General features: G+C 36.5%; 1 protein-coding gene across 1 annotated transcript in view; it reads right to left on the bottom strand.

Annotated features, from left to right (window-relative positions):
- RYR2 (ryanodine receptor 2) overlaps positions 1-22,581 on the bottom strand; it is a 388,712-nt gene that overhangs the window by 292,459 nt on the left and 73,672 nt on the right. The window contains exon 2 of the mRNA XM_054062870.1: positions 1,748-1,867. Coding sequence (XP_053918845.1) covers positions 1,748-1,867 — 120 coding nt within the window. The remainder of the gene's footprint in view (positions 1-1,747; positions 1,868-22,581) is intronic.

Raw genomic sequence — 22,581 nt, 5'->3', positions numbered from 1 at the left:
ACAGGGGATTGCATCAGGCATTCTCAAGAAAGCAAGTCCAGGATGAGAGTTGTGGTCTATTACTTGTGTTTGGCCTATTACTGGTGCTTGGTTTGGTACCTCATCCTTAATACCTGTCTGACTCAGATGCCACACTACAGTTTGCATTAAAGTGCATGACAATCCCATTGCAACTGGAAAACAGTATTAAAGACATGTAGGGAAAATTTTAAATGCCTCAAAAGCTCCGAGGGATCCTTTTTCAAATCATCATACATCTATTGTAATATTTTCCATGCTCTTCCTTATATAATGCAATAATAACATTCTATGGACACAGACATTAGGAAAAAAAAAAAAGCCTTTTTCTTTACTCTTCTTTACAGTCAACTTTGCTTTAAGGAATTGGAAATTTTATGGCTCCCTCAGTATTTATATCTCCAAATGACTTCAAATGAGCTCATCCTAGAAACCGTCAGCCCTTAAAATTAAAACAAAGAGGAGCTGCATGGTGTTTCTTTTGTTTGTGTTTTTCCCCCTAGCTCATGCAGAATGAGCAGAATAAATATTGCTTCACAAAACATGTAGAAAAAGCAGCATCAACAACAAAGCATAGGAAACTGGCATGAAATTCATACTGTATTCCATAAAGACAAAGATGTTCAGAAGTTTTATATAGTAAGAGAGACACTGTAAAATTAACATCCAAACTTACTAAATACTACTAAATTCATTAAATAGATTTTTCTGGCCTCACAGGCTACTAGCACTGCAACCACTTCCCTCCCAGCAAATTTTTATTGTTAAAATGATTAACTTAAAACAGAGCAGCCCAAATGGATTCATCATGATCACTGCTATTATAATGAATCATTTATATCCTAGTGAAAAAATTATTATTAATAATACATTCAGAATGATGAGACAGAAGATGAAGCATTACTCTGCAATGTATCAGAGAGAATTGTGATGTTACAGAAGTTGGAAGGCAAAAAAATTATCAATTTTTCTTCTGAATCTGTCTAGATGTTTTTATATTTCAGTTGAAGAAAAAACAAATATGTTAAGCAACATTATTTTTGTATAAGAACATGTCCAAGTATACGTATTACTTTAATCACAAAATCAGTTCTACCCACAGACAGCACATTTTTGTCTATGAAACACTTATTTGAACATACATGATTGTGAAACAAACCCCCTCCTTTGCAACAAGTACCAAAGTTAATTTTTCAAACTACTGTATCTACTGCATATATGGAAGAGCTATAGGAGGCTTAGGTAACAAACATTAGAGGAGATAGTTTTGATACTTGCACTATCACTCTGCTTAGATAGGGAATTAGAAGGACTTAAAGCAATAATCAGCTCAACTTTACTGTCAGAATAAAAACATCACAAATTGAATAATCACTCTCTTTCTTATGGATGTAAAATCAGAGTTATCAAAAGTGTCTTTTGATTGCAGCACACCAAAATTGCACTTACAGCTTACTACAACTGAGTTCAGACACTGAAATAACAAGCATATTACCGAGATGGGCTTCTGCAGCTAACTAGTTCTAAAGTGAACCCAAAAGAGAAAGCACAGCATTAGAGTTCAGCAAAAGGGCCATTACAAAGGAAAAATTACACTTCAAAAGGGGATTAAAGATTCCTTATGCTGTTGACAGATGTGATGTTTCCATTCTCCTAGACAGATTTCTGTACAGTACAAAGCAATCAATATTAGAACTTGCTTCATATGTGACACAAAACACAGCAGTACCTTAGAGTTCGATGTGGATTCCAAAAAGCAAAGCCTGTTGCCAAATCCTTCTGCCGCAAGACACAGTTTCTGTTGCTCTTTAAGAACAGTTGCAGTGCACTGCAGAACCACTTCATCATCCTACCAAAAAATAAACAGAACAGTGGTTATACTTCTGAAACAACATAGTCTGAGGAATGACTTAAAAAATCATTGCTAAATTCAGCAAGATATCCATGAACAAAAGGAGAATCGAATTCTCATCATAATTTTTGTCCTCAGAGTTGTGAACGTGGGGGAATCAATTAAAATAATTGTAACAACTGCATTTGTGTTTTTCCTGTTTGCCTGTCCTTGTAACAAAAGCCAGTATGCATGAAATACAAATGTTATGGAACTAAATCCTCATAGTAATACAGTCAGAGAAGATCTTGCCAACAAACCTGAAAGACCAGAAGCAGACCCTTAATTAAATCCCAGTTCTTCAACATAACACAACCACAAGCTGGAGAATCCCTTTGCAGAAATATGGTTTTAGTTAAAAGAAAAAACTTGATTGTAATAAGTCTCTGTTCTGTTTAAGAATAGAAAAAGATATTATCACTCTGTGCATTCTGCCCATTCATTCATGAAGAAAATTAGGAGTTTCCAACAATAAATTTCACATGAATGATTATGAAGAAGTCACATTTAACATCAAATGTAAGTAAAATGTAATATAACAACAGAACTATAGCTGGGGGAGCTGGGGTTGTTTAGCCTGGAGAAAAGGAGGTTGAGGGGAGACCTTATTGCTCTCTACTCACCTTCCTTGGAGGTGTTTAAGGGATGGGTGGACAAGGTGCTGAGGGGCATGGTTTAGGGAGTGTTAGGAATGGTTGGACTCGATGACCCAGTGGGTCCCTTCCAACCAAGTGATTCTATTCTGTGAAACATGCAACTGAAGCAGAACAACATGAGACTGCAAAACTGCACACATAAAGGCAGCCATGTTTACCATAAATGTTGTTCTTCCAGGAACCTTTTTACAATAGAACATGCAGAAAAGTTCATTAAATTAAATAAATGCCTGAATGCTGGCCTTTTACTTTGTTTAATTTACTTCACTCTAATAATTAAACTAAACTAAATTAAGGTATGTTTAATTCTGAAAAGAACAGGCAATTAAACAGAGTTTAATCAGATATTTAAAAAATTAATTCATTTAATCTCTTTTTAATTGTTGCCATGTAGCAAACCATAGCCCTATGTGTAGGCAAAACAATTTTCCTTGTATCCCAGCAAGAGTGCCCAAACTGCATATCACTTACAACCCAGTCAACTGGAAAAGCAAAAAGTAGTAACTACTTTCCAACAGGCATTAAATCCAGGAAAATGTAATATGCACATGCGTTATACATGCAGTTCACAATGTTCAAGTGTAATTAATAAAGAGAAATCCCTAAAGGCCAAAATCAAGCATACAGAAGACCAAAATACAGAGCTAAAAGCTAATCTTAATTACACTTGATTCAAGTAAATGTTTATTTTCAGATTAAAAAGAGTGATGTTAAGAGTGCAGCTATATACCCACCCTCCTACCTCTTTCTCTTCCTAGCTTTTCTTTCTCTTCCTAGCTCTTCTTCCTAAATAACCACACGAGCAGAACGGAGACTCCAACAACCCTATCACCATCATACCCTGTGTCAGAGTTATATCCAAAAAGAATCATTAGAGAACATGCTAAAATACCCATATAGCCAGAGACAGACAAAATAGTAAGGCTGCTTTCTACTGAAATAGACTACCAATTCCACTTTGTACTGCCCCATTCCCTACTATTGTATACTATGCTTTTAGTAGAAGTCTGAAAAGCGTTCTACATAGCCCATCTACAAAAATGACTATGCTGACAGCAGCAAAAATTTAAGTCTGACTGAGGCAAGTGCCTGACACACTTAATTTTAGTTAATGATCTAATGCATCATAACCTTCCTTGCAAACCAATTATGCACAATCACCAAGCATATATGTATGATGGAGAGGCTGTAGAAGGAGGATTAAGAGCAGGGATATATCAACTGCTGTATTTCCTGACACAAAAATTTCCTCAGTTACTTTTACAAATGTTTTCTCTTCTTTTGCTGTACAGTATACAGAGTACTTGGCTTATTTCGCTAAATACATAGCTCAAAAATAAAGACTAATTTATTTTAAAATGCTTAATAATTAAAGAAAATTAGTCATCCTCCCATGCCTTTTTCCAAAGGTAATTCCTGGTTTGGCAGGACATGATTATTAAAAACACAAAGCAAATCACAACTCTCCTTTGCTACATTTTCCTTGTTTTGTGTTGTAGATGGTTACAGTAAATGTGCTCTTAATTCAGGCCAGAGTCATGCTGTTGTGGAACTTTGCACGCCAGCCAAGTGGGGTTGATAAAATTAATAGGAAAGCTTAAGAAAGATGTGATGCCAATGTCAGATTGTGTGAAAGGTGATCACAGGTACTGATGTGTTATATACAACCAGCTCTAAGTTCCTTTGCATTTCTGTGCACATATCAGAGAAGAACCTGATATCAACTCTACCTTGGATTCAGTCTTCCAGCATTTACTGACTACATGTTCAGAACATTCCTATACATACGCAATTTGATTGTGTTGCAGAATTATATAGAGATATACTATTCCATTCCATTTCTTTAGATAAGACTGGTAAGTGGGCAAGCATCTCAGCACAGTCTTTCTAAACCTGTTTTCAAATCAGCAAATGCCATCCAGTTCCAGTACCAGGAGAGCTAAAAATATACAAGTTCATTATTTGAAGTCACACTCCAAAGGAAGCTTTACTGAAGGTCATTTCTCTCTTGTAGAAAGAAAGCTAAGTCTGCATTACAGTAAATGTCTATAAAAGAAAAGTATTTTTCAAATATTCTCAAATCTTGAATTACAAGATGTCTGAAGTTGGTTCATTTCTTCCTATTATCTTCTGAGCACTTTCACATCCATAAATTAGGCAGATGAGGTTTTAGATGATCAGAATTTTTTCTGTCAGTCACTGTTAGATTAGAACTGATTTAAGTAATTTACTTTTCAAAAGGCTTTAACTATAACCTTAAAAGTTAAGCAAATACATCATTATATATCCAGATACAATCCTATCCACCTCTTTGCTAACTCTTATTATACAAGCCTGAAAACTGAGGGGTATAGGCAATACAGAGGTGCTGACAAGAATATTAGTGACTTAAACAACTCTGTCAAATGCTGAGTTACTTAATATCACATTAAACTAAACAGAGATTAAACTAAACAGAGATTAAAATTTCCAGGAAGCCAACCAAGCAGAGATGTTTAGTGCCAAAATGTAATCACTTGTAGGAACTTTTCATCCACTTGGAATCTAAATTCTTGGGCAAACTGCTTTTCAAGACGTAGAAATACTTGTCCATGCATTACAAATATTTAATGGATACCTAAAAGAACACCTCCCATCCACAAGACAGGTCTTTGTAATTGATCAAGGTAACACATGTGTTAATAAGCAATAGCGTGTATCTGTCATACTCAAGGAATGAAACTTAGCATGTGCTTCATCTAATTAAAATCTCCTTTAAAAAAAACAGTCTCTGTGTTCTGGCATGACTAACAGAAGTATTTGATTTAAACTTCATGTTGCAAACAACCACAACAAACAGAGTATAGAGAACAGCGTATAGCCTTGAAGAAACTCCAGCAGAGTTTGGAAGACAGAGCAACAGCACAGACCTCAAATCCCTACAGACACTTCAACAGGCAGATATTTCTGTTATTCTTTTTATGCTGAATAACTATCACTTTGATACACATCTGCCATTTTCCTCTGTGGAAATTGGAAAATTTTAGTATTTCCATCACAATTGGCTATTATCATAGTAGCCTTCATTAGTAAACTCCAAGATATTACTTTGTCCTTTTTCTGGTTTTTGGATACAGAAAAAAAATTATCAAGAGAATAAGGAAATGTAGGTGTCCATAACCACACAATTTCTGTGTACACAGTGGTGTTGCAGCTTATTATCAAACGCACAAGACAGTCACCATAACAACAATGGGGCATAGTCTCAGATATAGCTGCATTTATTGCAAGTAGCAACTAATCCAACTTGAGAAGCTGCCAAATTTGTTTAGATACTTTAATGGATAATTCTTCCACCCCTTCTCATTCATCCCTCAGTTCAGAGTCTGGTCAACTTTGTAAAACTCCTGGAAATACTGTTATCTCCATTCAACAAATAGAGAGGTAAGGAGCAAAGATGACACTGCCTACCTACAATAACAGTGCATGGCTATGGGATAGCAGGAATAGTATTCAGATTGCTAAACTGATAACCTGAGTCAGAAAGCTATTCTCCTTCCCAAGTTTCCAAATGAACACTCTGAAACCAATGTGCAACTAAGGCTAATGTACAGACAGACACAGTGCTTTAAGATTATGACCAAGTACCATCTTGGACTAATCCATTAATTCTGATAAATTCTTATGCGTCAGCCGGTAAACTAGTTCATAGTTTTACAGATACCATATCTTCCAGCAAAATGACATTCTGCTTTGTGTTATGTCAGGTACCTGCACTAAGTCAAAGAGCATAAGCTTTTGATAAGCACATCACTGCATTTATCATTCTGATTCCTCAAGAAGCGTTCTGGCAAAACCAGACAGATGTTCTGCTTTGTATTCTACAAAGCCCTATTTATTTGTAAACATCCAATTTTGAAAAGCAAGGGCAGTTACTGAACAAAGAACAGCACACAGCAGATTCTTAATATTATCTATTCATTATGGGCTACTTAATTATTTTCATGAAATCTTTATAATCACAGAAACTAAGAAATAACTAAATAATTTAGCAGATGACCCAGTAACTAAAAACAAAAAAATAAACCCACACAACATGTTTAGAAGCATCATAAGTTTCTATAGCTAAAAATTGCTCCTAAAACCTAAATGCTGCCAGTAATAGCCATAAATGGGCAAACTGCTTGCTCAGAACTGCATTTCAGAAGACCAGATAAATGAGGTATGGGTTTGCTGTCAAATCACAATATTAAAACAGCAAACTTTCAGAGCTCATTAATAGCACTTGCTTTCAACTACAGTAATTATTTGACTTTTCTGTGAAATCCACTCAAATCTCCTAAGATTACTTGAAATATATACTACCCAGTCAAGGTTAGTTTCTCATGCAAAGATGTGGGCGTGTTATGTTCCAACAGGAATGTTTTTCCAAGATCAGCAATTTAAAGTTATGGCTTAACAAAACATATATATACACACACAAATAAAAATATTTCCCTGGGATAGACAGTTTTACTTTGTCCTATTAAACCCTAAAAACTGATACCTTCTGTGTGAAGTCAGCTTTAACTACTCATCAATCTTCTCAATATGTTAATTCTATTAAAGGACCAAAACTCATTCACTGAATTGAGTTGCCAGATAGGCATCATCAATAGTGCTATAGCTGTAAGCATCTCTTCAATATGCTTCATAAGCTGTGATTTTGAGAGTGGAATATTTACATTGTGGCTTTTTCCTTTTTAAAAAAATCTGCTAGTTGATTATTTGTTTGGGGACTTTTTAATGTTCTTCACAAGTTTTGGGGTTGGTTTTTTGTTTGTTTTTTTTTTATTCTGCATATTTTGGTACCTTAAACTTTTAATAATTACACATACTTTCAAAACTGCTGAATTCATATCTGGTACTGGTTTAGTAGGGAGTCAAAGGATAGATTAAGACCGAATAATTTCTTTACTTGCACCCTTTGAGAATAATTTCTTACATTGTGTCTCATAAATCAGCCTGTTTTATACTCTGTGCATTACTACTTCCGAGTCTTATTTTAACCATGCAAGAAAAGCACAATATTGGTGCTTCTAGTATTGCTAAAAATCTCTGCAGAGGAAGTCCATGATATATGAAGTAGCAACACACTACAAGTAATACATTTATTTAGAAACACTGTATGATCTTTTCAGCTCAAGATGCTTCAACTCGTTATGCCATTGCTTCAACATCCGCATTTTGCTTTCATTTCAGGACAAAAATATACAACATTTTTGGGTATTTTCCTTGGTTTTATATTTTATACTTTATATTATACTCCTTTGTAAAGCATGTAGCAAATGACATATGAACTATTAGTAATTTAATTAAACTGCTGTGTTCTTCCTAATCTGACCCATTCTACCTCCTTTGAAAATGTAATGCTGACTGCTTCTACTGCTCCATATATACCTCTCTCTATATATAATTCTGAAATACATAACAATTCTGAATATATAACCATTGTGAAACAGAGAATGGTACAAATACAAAAATAAGCATTCAAAGGTTAAAACTGATGTTATGCTTGTACATTCAAACTCAATTCTACTGCTGTTTTATATGAAAAATACTGCAGTTAGAGGAATGTTTCCATCAACTTCCATAGGCTATAAATCAGGATCTCAGCACAGCCTTTAATAGCTCAGTCTTTAATAGCTTCCTCAAACTCAACATATGCACAGTTCTGCTTCACTGCATCACATTTACTGTTTAGGTGTGCAGCTGAACTGTGCAATGATTATAGGAGCCACATATACTTTAAAAGTAGAATTACAAGGAGAAATTTAGCCTATACAAACTGCTTTATGTCTAGGAAACTGCAGAATATTTCTTGACTTACAAACTTAACTTCAACTTCTCTTTGTTTCATTGGGATAAGTACTGGATTAAAGCGTAGAATAAAAGTTTCAGTCCGTTGGGGTTTTTTTTCCTTCTCCAAATCCCTTCTGATAACAAAAGCCTTAATGCACAGGGTTTATTAAACATCATGTACAAAACATGCAAGAGCAATGATCACCAGAGAGTAAATATCTTTTCAACAATTCTATGGGAGATACCAACAAAATAAATGGTGAGACAGTAGCATTACTTAAACTGCTAATTGTGTTGACAAATCAACCAGTGTCTTGAACAAACTACTGAAGGCTATTTTGAAATACCACCCTATTATTGAGATTACTCTAGAGCTTCTGACATCTGAATGCAAAGGAAGTCTGTGACAGAGGCAAGAAAAGGACCCAAACTTCTTATTACTGTACCTAAGCTTGAACCACAGCTCCACTATCTTTTTTGTAGCAGATGACCATTTAATACTTAACAGTAAAATAATAAAATTAACATCCTTAGCCAGAATTAGTGCTCAGACTCACTTAGGGAAGAACAACCTACAAGGAACTGAAAACAACCTTAGCACAGTGCACATCACTTTTAGCTAGGGATACAGGATGAAAAAGCAATGAAAACACAGTGCTGAGTAGAAGGATTTGCTAGTTACAGTGATCATGAGTCACCAGGCAGCTGTATAGAAGCCAAAAAAACTAGGCTAATCAGGAAACTGCATGTGACTACAGGAGTAGAAATCCTTTGACTTTCGGAAGGCCTCAGCTGAAGTTAAACAGCCATTTTGACACTTTATTTCAAATAGAGAAAGCAGACATAGCAACAAGACCCATGACACCTGGAAAAAAAAAAAAAGCAGGAAAGATATAGAAAAACTTTTTTGATGCAGTCTGCTTAGACTGTAGGGAAACACGGCAACAATGTCAAGTATATGATATTGTTGTAAATAAAACATTGAATAGACAGCAGGTAATACCATTCCTCATTTCATTACGAAAAATTAATATTGAACAGTCAGGAAAAATGTTTTCTGAGGATAGCAAAGGATTTTCACAGACCAGTGTAGAAGCTTCAGCACTATAAGACTACATAAACCACTCAAGAACACCTCTGCCGGGAGGATTTATTCATAGCTAAACTTGCTTTAAGAACGAGAAGGAAGAGAGATGACGCTTCTGGCCACAAAATTCTAGATAGTCTGGACACATTTTACTGCATGTTTCAGTTTTCTCCTGTAGAAAGAGTAATTTCATAAGAATCCAATGCTATTCCAATGGAATTATCCTTTGAGACAGAAAACCCCACGCAGAACAGCTGGAATTCCAAGGGACTAGACTAGCTGCTAGTTCTCAGTACAGTTCTATGAAGCAGGCTGCCAATACATTAAGCACATCATCTCCTCCTCCTTCCCCCAAAAGCTGTAACTTAGTCATCAAAATAACAGCAGAGTCATGGTGACCTGCAGTAATAAATAAATAAATGTAGATTCGCATTCTGCACTTGTCAGAAAAACTCTTCACTAAAGAGCAATGATACAAAGAGCTTGTCAGAAAGAAATCACTATGTGAAAGGCTAAAAACTTGTTATGCATCACTTTAATAAAGCTATATGGCAGAGCAGAGTTTATCTAGGACTTGTACATCAACACTGCGCAGAGCATCTCAGGCACAGCACACATCCCTATCTATTGGTCCCACAGCCACCAGAGGGAAATGAAGTACACAATTAGACTGCAATGAATAAAACTTCATGGAGGAACAAGCATACTACTGAGTTTGACCTGACTGGACACTGAAGTGATATCATAGAATCAGAATAGTGTGGGTTGGAAGGGACCTTAAAGCCCATCTAGTTCCAACTCCCCCTGCCATGTGCAGGGACACCTTCCACTAGATCAGGCTGCCCAAGGCCCCATCCAACCTGGCCTTGAACACCTTCATGGATGGGGCAGCCACAACTTCCCTGGGCAACCTGTGCCAGTGCCTCACCACTCTCATGGGGAAGAAATCCTTATATCAATTCTTCCTTTATTCCACCAAGTCAGCATGAAATACTGTCAAATTTGGTTTGTCAATGGCCTTGTGTATGCATGTGCTAGTATGCTCTTGATTGAATTTTACTAAAAATATGTCTGCAAATGAACATATTTCCAATAGAGATGACTCATTTTATTATTTCTCACCAATTAGTTTTTGTGGTCCTACAATTCTAAAAAAATGCCAAGTTCAGCTGTCAGTGCCTAATAATAAATCTGTCTGTAATCATAGTTAGTCATAGTTAACTCTGCATCTGACACAGTTGACAGAGAAGTAGTGAAAAATATCTACAATAACATATGAATACCAAATTAAACAGAAAATAGCCATTAGCCTGATTTCAGCTGCTTAGCAGCCCCAGTATGTCAAATTTATCTCTGATGTAATTCCACTTATTTTAGGAATTTGATAAGAATTCTGTTGCGTTACACCCTCACTCACTAATCCCAGGCTATATATCTTCTGCAATCAAAGGTGTGATTTACAGCATGGGACATACTTATGCTATATTTGGTCTTGCTGCCATGAATAACAGTACCAGTAAAGGCAGAGGTGAGAGCATGCTAGAAAAGGTGTTCACAAGGTTCTGCAGGCAAACACAAGCTTACATCTATAATACAAGCTAGGCAGTTAACAAGACACCTCAAAACAAATGTCAAGTATAGTATCTCATATCTCTTGGTGCTTAGTTAAGGCTAATAAAACCACACTCTCATCAGTAATTGAAAATGTTGCATCTGAAAATAATCACTGAAGGGTTATAGTCTTACAACACTTTTCTGAGAAAGAGTTCATTAATGTCATTTGGAGAACAGAGGCACAAGTTAAATAATTTGTTCAAGGTCTTGATACTTAAGACTCAAAGTGAACACTTTTCCTTGTGTATGCTGCCTACCCCACTAACAAGTTCCACAGAGCAAGAAGGCTCTGACAGTATGCCTCCCTCATGGACAAGGCCTTCTCACTCCAACTCAGACTGTGAAATCCTCCCCTCTACAAGAATACACAAGAAATTCACCAGCCCTCAGCCTTCTATCTTGTGAGCAGACTCAAGAGGCTAAGTCAGTAATATGACCATCTGGTTGAGTTTGCACATTCAATCCTACATTACTTTCTCTTCTCTCAATGTTTTTTCAGCAGTAGTTCTTGAATCGTTCCACTTCAGTGTTCCGCCAGACTGATATTGTGCAGCTGCCCAATCGATCATGCAACCTTTCCTCTCTAATTCCCCAAAACTCATCTGCCACTGTATTTTTTATTTTTGGAGCAAGGTTAAAGATTCATTCCAACCTTCATCTGTTTCAGCCATGTAATTATCTGTCAATATATTTCTTCCTGCTTTCACACTGAAGCTGCTCTAACTGATGAGATTCACCTTTTCACTTAACACATTTTCCATGAGATGCTTTCTGTCACCATGAGAAGACTACCAGTTTTCTGAATTATTCCTTTTTAGAGTAAATCAATTTAGAAAAATCCTTTCAGGCAACTTCTCTTCTGACCATCTTCAATTTATGGTCTGTTTTTTCCTGCAGACTATTAATGAAATTAAGACAAGATGTCGTATCTTCCCGTGAACAACTCCAACAAGGGCTATTAACAACATTCCATTTCTGCCGAGCTTAAAATGCCACAAAGGACCATCATACAGCTGGAGCTGTATCATATTACAAAACATCAAGCAATCGTAACACTGAAAACCCCATTCCTTGACGGCTTCACTACATAAGCCAGCACAAAGGAGACTTCCAGCCTCCCATAAGAGAAACCAGTTGTCTCTTCAAAAAAGGGACCAACACTCAATCTATCCATCTGTCTCCAAATAGTGCTGCTGTTCTATATTCGTCTCTTCTTAACCTGCCACAACAACCTATTTCTCAAAACATCATTGCAGAAAATAAAGACTGCATCAGTCTTAAAATACTAAACTGTAAATTTCATATCTAAATAACTACAGTACCCAGATATGAGGAAATAATTGCATTCTATAGGGACAGCGCAGTTTGGAGGGAAGGACACTAAATTGAGAGAAGTGGCAGATGGATTTTGTTCCCAGATCTCCCATCAGACTTTTATTATTTATTACTCAAGATATTCCCTGTGCTTAAGCCCTTTTTCCATGCCTTTCTGACTGCATTTGTTTAGACACTGAGTTCTCCCAGGCAAGACTATTCTGAATTCAGTTTGGGGATAAATCACACCATTAATAAGCACAAGATAACGTACATGCTGTAACAGGAAATAATAAAAAATACCTTATACATAGCATGAAATGCTTTGTTTGTTGGGGTCTTTTTTCCATCAAGACTGAGTTTAAGCAGCACCTATAGGCAATGTCAGGAGAACGATCGACTAGTCCTCCATAAACACAGTGCTAGAAAAAATACACAATAAAACAAACCAAATGCAAGTCTGCTTGGTGGCTTTACCTGCAGCACCTTGGGAACAGGCAACAATGAATAGGTCAGGTACTTGGCTCAATAAGCTGCCTGTAGTCCACAGCTGAGATATCTTTCCTCTGCTTAGCAAAAATAGACACCAGGTTTGAATAGTAACTATATTTTGCAAAATCATAATATTGGATATTTACATCTCTTCAATGAGTAACAAAGATAAAAAGAAGCAGCATGACAAATAGGGACAAAAGCATTCAGAAATCAGTGATTAGTGATTTTAACTACTCTCAGTGATCCAAGTTAAAACTACACACAGCAGGAGAACACCAGGTACAGTCGACCACTCTCCCTTGAATATGAAACTCTCTTTATGGCTTGAGTTTTTAATTTCTTATCTATCCATCTGTGAAAAAACAAACAAACAAAAAAAAAAGTCCACCATATTTGCTTCTAGATTTCCAGACATCTCTTGTGAAATTAATCCTCCCAGCTGTGTTCTCTGTTATTCCCTCACTTCTCTAACCCCACTAGTCCCATGATAATCTACTCCTCCTGTTTCACACTTCACTCTCCCTTCATTCTTCTTCCAGGTTCATGAAAGCTTTCAGCCTTTCTGTGAGAGAACACTACAGGAGCAATGGTGTCCCCAGAGCAGCCAAGGGGATCCAGGCCAAGGCAACTATCCTAGGGGAGCGGCAGCCCACTCATGGGCAGGAATTGCTCCCCTTCACTGGCTGATCCGCTTCTGCGCCCATCTTGTGCCAGCTAGCATTGAACTCAGTACCTCATGATGGGTAAATGGAACAGTATTTCAGGAAACCAAGTACTCTGGTTGAACAGCTGCAATGGAGACGCTGGGAATTACAAACAACAGTCTTTACAAAGAAAAAAATTCAGACATACTTCTTCAGTTAAAAAGCTTCTCTGATTTCTACTTCTGTTCTAATGATGCAAATACTTCGCCACACTGAGCCAAGTAAGAAAGAGAGTGAGGCTTGATAGCCCTTTCCTCGTACCCAGGGATCTCAGGGAAAACACAGCATTCAAGAAAGAAAACGAAAGCAAAGAAAATTAAGCTGCAGTAGCAGACTTTAGCATACTAACACCACAAGAAAGTCAAAACGCGAAACAAAAGATGAGAAGTGTCCCAATATTGATCACAATTAAGAATAAATCATTACACCTAGCACAGCGCAGTTTATAGACATATTGTGAGACAAAAATAAAATAATTTCTATTTGGGGGGAGGGTGTTCTGCCTATACTACTGGCTGCTAGTGAAGGTAGCAGCAGTGGGATAGCCAAGGATTCTAAGCTTCACCTAATCCTGGTGGGGCCAAGAGGGTCATTTTTTTGTTGCTGGTCATTTTTTTCTTGCTAGACATTTTCAGTGTCAGTAATGGTACTCAGCTTTACAAGGAAAGTGTTACGAGGAAAACTTTCCTCAAGTAAGGAACCACAGATTGTGCAGACAATTCTTGTTAACTTTACCCAAGTTTAGAATGATAATAGTTAAGCCATATTTATTCTACAACTTCAATCAAGTCAGAGCAAAACAATCCACAATAAGTCTTTTTTTAGTGAACCTGTTTCATGTGAAAGATGTTCTAGACAACAGTAATTGGGCATTGTTTTTAACTTGCTGGCTCTATTTTTATCTCACTTTTATGATAAAAAGAAAACTTGAAAAATATTATTTTGGCTTTTAAAATTAGGTTTCAAACTGCTTTTATGTAATCCATAAAATGCCCTGATATGTCCTGGGAAAAGTATAATGCCATTAACTAAGAAATCATCATTTCATTTGACATATCACAAGATATACCATGCTTACAGGGCTTACTCAGCAACAGTCGTCCCTGAGAAGTCCTCCCAAAACAAACAATGCTTCATTTACTTCACATAATTTTAAAAATAACATGTATAGAAGGTGTAAAGTGACAAGAGTCCTTCCTAAATGTAGTACACGTATCTAGACAAAGTGCTACAATAATCAGAAAATATTTTGCCAGGAGTCAAGTGTTCTAGCTGGTTCTTGTGCTTACTGTTTCCAAAACAAATAGGTCCCTGCTTGCCAACTCCTACACCAATGCTGAATGCGGCATGGGGCAGAGGGGTGGGAAATGGATCTGTGGCATCCTGAAACACACAGGATAAATACACATCTTAAAATAAGGATCAGTATACTGAATACCAAAATACTTCAACAGTTTTTATCCTGCCTGCATTATTCCCTGCTGAAACAGAACATGTTTTACACTGAAGCTGCCATGCAAGGTCTGCCAGCTGTCAAGATTTCTGCTGCAGAATTTAGGTTCAGGTCAAAAGTAGCCATGTGTGTACAAGTTTTAGAACAGAGGACATTGTTCTGTACTTTACCAAATGCTGCAGCTTGCTACAACCCAGTCAGTACAATCAGAGAATGCCTCCTTCAGAGAAAAATATACTATAAAAATTTTGTAGCAATTTTCTTGTCATTCCAGTTGCATTCTTTTTCATAATCTGAAAAATAATATTAGTACAAAAGGACAGAAATATTCAGCATAATAGCAGTATATGTTGGCTTGACAAATCCACATAAGAAATCAAAGCACGCTGCAGTAGAAGTTCTGATTATTAAAGAGTCTGCGTAGGTATTAACAGAACAGTAAGTAGATCCTGGTGCATTCTGTGCTAAGTCTATCTTTTGAAAGAATAAGAATTTATGAGTTCCTGAAAGAATTCCTCTTTATCCCGGCTGGCAGGGCACTCTTAATTTTTAAATATTTCTCTCAAGTCCTTCATAGTCTTACTGTGGAAAAATCTGTGAGATTGAATTAGCACACTGAAACTACTAACCAAGGAAAACAGAGGAATCTTCAGATACAAGAGAAAAAAGATTTCTATCAGTACATTCTCATACTAGCAGGTAATTTTTCACAGATTTTAATTGAGTGCAATGACAGAAGGCTGCAGTGAACTGTGGGTCCCAAAAAGTGTTGTAAGGAGGTGCAAAAATACCTTTCAAGTTTATGTACATGCCACAATGTAACATTCAGAGACAGTCGGACTTATTTCTCATTTCCTCCCCTGAACAAATTCACCAGCTATCATACGTGATACTGTACTATGAGAGTACTGAGACAATAAGAAGTATCATGTTATCATATGAGTTGCATCTGGTACTAGAAGGCCTCCCAGAAATCTATCAGAAACGTTACTAAAGAAGAGAGCAAAATTAACATTTTTATTTCTGGTATGAAGCTATAGGTACAGCCTGTTTTTCACAGGCTGCTATTTATCAAGTGCCACCCTCGCTAAAAACTGCACTATTACATTAACTATAAGTCAGAGCAGTCTGAGAAAAAGAAAAGAACATTTTAACCACAAAAGCAGATTCAGAATTATCTGAGTCAAAGAAAATCAAGACTGGAATATTTAATGCTGAAGGGTTTATTTTCTGTTCTCTGCATATGTTATATGACTAAAGAGCTGTATTTTAACTATACCTTTCAAATTTAATACTTAACGTAAGATATGCCTAAGTCACAGAATCTGATGTATTAACTTGTCTACTTATTACAGAGAATATCCCTCTGCATTAACATGTTTCATGCCTTCATGCACATCTACTGATGGCTGACCTCTACTGTTAAAACATAGGTGTAATTCACAGTCCCATGAAAGTTCTCACATTGCCTCAAACACAGTACATGCACATAACTGCATTTTGTGTCACAATTGTATTTCAGTGCTTGCCCTCTAAATTCACTAATTCTACTGTTTATTTAAACAACTTTTAAGTACAGCAGCAAAGCTAGGCTGATAGCATCTGTCTATCAAAGATTTTAAGAACCAAAAGCTCTTACATGTTTCTTCCGGCTCTAGTGAGTTCTTTCATCTCACTGGTCTTCTGCAAACCATTTAGACTAGGATGCATCACACCTAACTTAAAGCATCTATGATTCCCTCATCTAAGTTTCTTTAGCTACTATCTGTCATTTGGCTGTTTACATCTACTCAACCTCAGCTGCCTTTACAGCCAATGGCAGGAGATAGGTTTTCCAGAAAGTGAGGCACCTTCTTTTGAAACTGGAATTTAAGACAGGCATGATGAACTGGCTTCTTCTGCAGGTATCTCGTCATCTCCTTGGACTCCGTGACAATCAGCTTAGGTGGGTGGCCAACGCTTGGGTGTCCCAGTTTAGGCTAGATGAATCCCAGCCTCAGCATGCTCACAGTGGCTTGTCCAATGGTAAAAGTGGCAACAGAGAAACATTTGTCCTCTACAGAACAGTCTCATGTTTTCAGTGAAGTTGCAGTATGAAAACCTGGCTCACAATAGCTCAAGGCATTAAATTTACAGAAGTCTAGGCAAGCTTTGCATGACTATTGAAATTACAGTTATGTCCTAAATAACAACAAATCAATAGCACACAGCTACTGTGATGACAACACAAACAAATCCAAGATTCATAGAGACCTTAGCTAACATGAGCGTTGAGCCAACCATCTCTCCACTGCTCCACAACATTTAAATAGAGCAGGAAAAGCAAATTAAAATTCTGGGAAGCATAAATTGGTCAGGCTTTAGCAGTCCAACACGGCTGGCTGTCCTGGGAAGGGAAGTGGGATTGCTGCAGTCAGGCTTTAGGCATCTATGTCCAAGCTAGTGCCATTATGCTCTGTTTAATTGTCAAAGAAGGGTGTTTTCAGGTACTCTCTTTACTAAAAGGGGAGACTAGATGAGTGCTTCAGATGTAGACTTTTAAATCAAATAAATCATATCCTAAGAAACAGATTAATATGAAAATAAAACTAACAATAGCTGTCATAAATTCTGCTATACTTCTCACTTTAGGTCAGTATTATCAGTTGTTTTCTGGTGCAGATTTTGTGGGAAGGTGTAAGATATTAGTCTAGAGATAACAGAACCAAAATATGAGTCAGAAATCACTAATCCCTAGTAGTTAAAACTCAGAATTCAAGGTTTCTAGTTTTACTTGGCCTTCAGGAAAGCTGGAGAGGGGCTATTCACAAAGGCTTGTGGTGATAGGATGAGGGGGAATGGGTACAAACTGGAGAGGGGCAGATTTAGACTAGACATTACGAAGACATCTTCACCATGAGAGTGGTGAGACGCTGGCACAGGTTGCCAAGGGAAGTTATGGCTGCCCCATCCCTGGAGGCGTTCAAGGGCAGGTTGGATGGGGCCTTGGGCAGCCTGATCTAGTGGGATATCCCTGCCCATGGCAGGGGGGTTGGAACTAGATGATCTTTAAGTTCCCTTTCAACCCTTACTATTCGATGATTCAATCCCCAATAATTCATCTTAAGTAGCAATCAGACAAAAGTTTTGTCTTTTCCCCACATATTATCATAAACTTTAAGAATATTTATGGTTAGGTAGAGAATTGCAGAGAATTGTCTTGAGCAGGTCATTGATCTCAATACTGCAGATGTAAAACAAAATGGAAAAAGATTTTTGCTGTATAGACAAGAATACATAACTTTAACTATGAACTTTGCTTACACTAACATGCTGTACACAAACACATTCTCTAACTCAATACCAACACCATTTTAAGTTCATCCTAAAGCCTGTATTTACTACTAAACTAGAAAGATGGTGAAAATTTAAGTAGAATGAAGCCTACAGAATTGAGTGATACAGGCCCCGCTGTACCTTACCATTTGAAAACACTACAGCACACAGGAGTTAAACCAGTTTAAAGCAGAAGTATAGCATAGGCAACCATAATGAACAACCACCTAAAGCTTCAGAAAGGAAATGGAAAGTTCTGTGAGAAACTGAAAATTAACTGACAAGATACTTCCCTGCTATTACAAATCCATGAAGTATGGAAGAAAAAGTTGACATCACCTAATAAAAATAACATTTTTCTTCTTCCAGGATAAACAATCATCCATTATAAAAATCTCTGCTGATTTCATTTCAGCAGTGAAAACCAATAGATTTAGCTCTAATGCATCACTGTAGAAGTAGAATATTTAGTAACTGTCATCAGGATTATCTGGTAATAAAAACATTAGTAGAGTTCAGCACAGCAGAACAAAGTCTTGTAAACAATTCTCAGGGAGTCTTGAAGTGATAATTGCCAAATTAAACTAAAAGGGATCTACAGCAGTTGAACACTTGCTGTGCTCATCTCCCCTACTTCTACTTCCCCAGCTCTGAAAGAGTAAATTTTTCTGTACCTGCCTCCTTGATATCGTCATAGATTCCTGGTTGGGCACTTCACCACTTCCATAATCATAAACTGAATCAAAAGTCCATAAAGCTTTTCATATTGATTATTGTAGTTTAGGATGGAAACCCACAATATCTGTATTTGAATTGTCCTGAAATTAGTAATTTTTGATCTGAAATGCTCGGCCTCAGTCTTTACTCAAAGAAAACTTGCAAGGATGTTTTTAAGATGACTTTTAAAGACCTAAAAGCCTGAAATCTTTTACACACACTTACCTAGGAAATTAAAGCATATATAGATGCAGTGAAAAGAACAAAAGGGCAGAATGACAAGCTGCAAGAATAAAAAGTGCAAAGATGTTCCAGCTCTCAGGTTCTGGCTTTCTCAGGAAATACTTACATTAATAATACATCATTGTAAAACTGTTTACTTTTGCTTTATGACATGCTGAGAGCTTTCTGGAAGGTGCTGCTTTTGGCAGAAACATATAGCACTATATCCTGTTGGCAATGGTAGGCAGATCCTAGAAAAAACAGACTTAAATAATTACTAAAATAGCTAATACCAAATTTAAAGCAATGAACATGTGTCTTAACAAGGCACGGTTTACTCAAAAGAAAAAGACGTTACAATAATATGTTTAATTTAGCAGCTTACAAATTTTCTTTTTTGTAATATCTTGCATCTGCTCAGTTAACACAGATGGGCCTACATATCTGTTCAGTCCCACTTATCAGCTTGAAAAAAGGGAGCAAAGTCAACGATGAAAGCAAAATCAAAGAGTTTCTGGGTCTCACTGTGACTCACGGTCCATACGTAGCCAAAGTATATCAGTTTGCTTTCAGCAGTAGACTGTTTTGCCAAATAAAATACAAGCATGTTTGAAGGAAATACCAACATACATTGGAGGTATCAAATCTGCACCAGAAATTGGTTGAAGTTTTGCATGTGTAGAACTCGTTTTTATTCATGGGTGAAAGCTACTTCTGTTGAAACAGCAAAATCATGCACAAACAGCACAGCCTTTTATACTACAAAACTATAAAGCAGATGGACTTTTGATTTGACTTGGTTGGGTTTTGATGTGTTCCAGTTAAATTAGTGTTGGTGGGGAGGATTGTCTTTCAACATTAAACTCCATTTAATTCCTGCAATTAGACATGCTGCCTATACAAAATAAGACATTGTCGCACACTTACAATCCATGCAAGAAACAGCCAAAAGCCTGATGTTCCCAGGACTGTCAGAGCAGGCAATGCCACGATCCTCTTTGGCTTACAACTTGTATGTCAGGCTTGGATCTCATGCTTGCTCTTCTCAGACATCCCAAATGACATTCGGTCCTGACTCTTTCTCAGCATCACCTCTCTGTCACTGCAATTTTTCTGCAAGCTCTTGTTCCTTTTCATCTTAATAACCAATGCGCTCACTTCTATTGCCTTAATCAATATGTTCTCTTACAACTCCTATCTTGTTAAAATGCAAATGCAAGAAAAAGTTCCCTAAACTTTCACTTTGACCCTATTGTCATCTTTCCCATTACTGTCTTGGTTTTCCTCAAGCCAATTCATACATATATCCTGATTCTGTTATTAATTTGAGATGGTCAAGAAATGTACTACCGGGTTAAAAATGAAATTTATTGGGGGAGGGAGGGCTCTAAGAAGGGCCAAATAGCAAATTATAAGAAAACCACTTGTACATTCAAGGAAAATACACGTAATTTCACACTTTGCTGACTACATATAAATTTTAGGAAAACTCCATGCAGTTCAAAAATCCCCTGTAGCAAAGCTTTGTCTGTTACTCATATTTATTGAAAACATTTTGTATCAGAAAGCAAAAATAATTCCTAGGTAAGAAGAAGAGTTTATGTACAAATATACCACGTTTTGTTTTATGTTATTGCTGGCTGCTGCCCGAGAAGCTTTTACAGTTTAGAACATTTATATTAATTTTCTAAGAGTGTTTAAGCAACTGCCCTGGCAAAGCCAGAAAACAAGCTACTTCTCCATTATTACATGCAAACAAGATGCCTTTTGGGGGGATTAAGATCCTTAAGAATCATGCAAGTTTTAAATAGATATTTGAATGTGAAAGTAAATATTTACATAGAAGATGGTGGTTTGTGCTTATGTGAAATTCCTATTAAACCTCTAACCAAACATGGAGAAACACATCCCCAGAAGGAGAAAAAAACCCAAAAATGCTAATTTGCAGAGGTACTTCAATAGTCCTTCCCACATGAACACGGTCATCACCTTTCTGCACAGAAATTAGCAGCATGTATTCAGAACTGGAAGTTGATTCCTGAACACTATAGAGCAGTAGATTTAATTTTACTGTAACTAGTGCTGCTATTTTTCCTTTCTTAGGATAGGTTTGCAGGAGAAGGGAAGTTTGTTTTGTTCTGTATGGTTTTTTTATTTGGTTTGCTTTGTTTGTTTTTAAGATAATATTTTCCCATCTTTAACAAGTTGGCGTTCCCAGGATAATTAATAAATTACTCACCTAATGTTATGCTAAATTCCTCTAATAATCTATAAATAATTTTTTATAAAAAATTATACACAAAACCAGAACTCACTCTTTATTCTAACAAAAAGACAACTCAGTTTTATCTACTGCTGAATACCACAGCCAGAAGCTTTCAAAAGTGTAATTACCACAAAATCTTCTCTATTGAGTACATAAAAGAAACTATAAAACCACAAGATTCTTCGTTGTAGGACAAGGAGAGTGTTCTCCTTCTGTTCTTTTCAGCAATTGCATTGTTGAGTTCGTTTTGCTGATTTTTAATCTTAGAGTTCCCTAAAACAAATTTTAAAAATTTCATGGAAGTGAATTAATTTGGGGTAACTGTTCCTGTAGGTCATCAAGAGAAATAGATATTAATATCTGGTCTATCGTTCCTTGTTATTGCAAACTGCATCTATTAAAAAATTACTTGTCTTTCAAAAACCTATTCATTATTTTGTCTTGCATAAGAGTTATAGTTTTTAACAAAAATAGAAACATCTGCTACAAAAAAAAAAAAAGAAAAAATCTTTTAGTAGAAAATATTTTCAGGTAAAAAAAGTCTTCACAGATATTTTCAATGAGCTTCGATATTATTATAGCTATGAAATTGACCTCCGGTTGAAAGGAAAAAATAATAGTAAAAATTTTCCATCTGGTTCTCAAGAACTGGAGATGACTCATTTTTGCCTCACCACTGCTGCTATCTTTTGGCATATTTTCGTACACACATGCCAAATTTAGCAAATCTCTCTCATCTCTAGCTACAGCAAATTACTCTGATTGCATTCAGATGTTCAGATTTTGCCAATTTTTTACCTGTTTCAGTTTTTGAACTGGTATAATGCAGCCATTATATAAAAGTGTATATAATGAATTGGAATGTTTAATTTGTGGCTATGAATAACACAAAAAAGATCATTTTTACCATTTTTAAGGTCCATTTGCTGACTGACCTGCAAATACATCTCTTAGGTGTTGCTTTTTTTTTTTTTTTTCTCTATTTCACACCCCTTTTTTTAATTAAGTA

Source organism: Cuculus canorus, chromosome 3, assembly GCF_017976375.1.
Source record: "Cuculus canorus isolate bCucCan1 chromosome 3, bCucCan1.pri, whole genome shotgun sequence".
In the NCBI taxonomy this organism is placed as follows: Eukaryota; Metazoa; Chordata; class Aves; order Cuculiformes; family Cuculidae; genus Cuculus; species Cuculus canorus.
The sequence above is the reverse complement of the archived record's forward strand: the minus strand, read 5'-3'. Positions and strand labels throughout refer to the sequence as shown.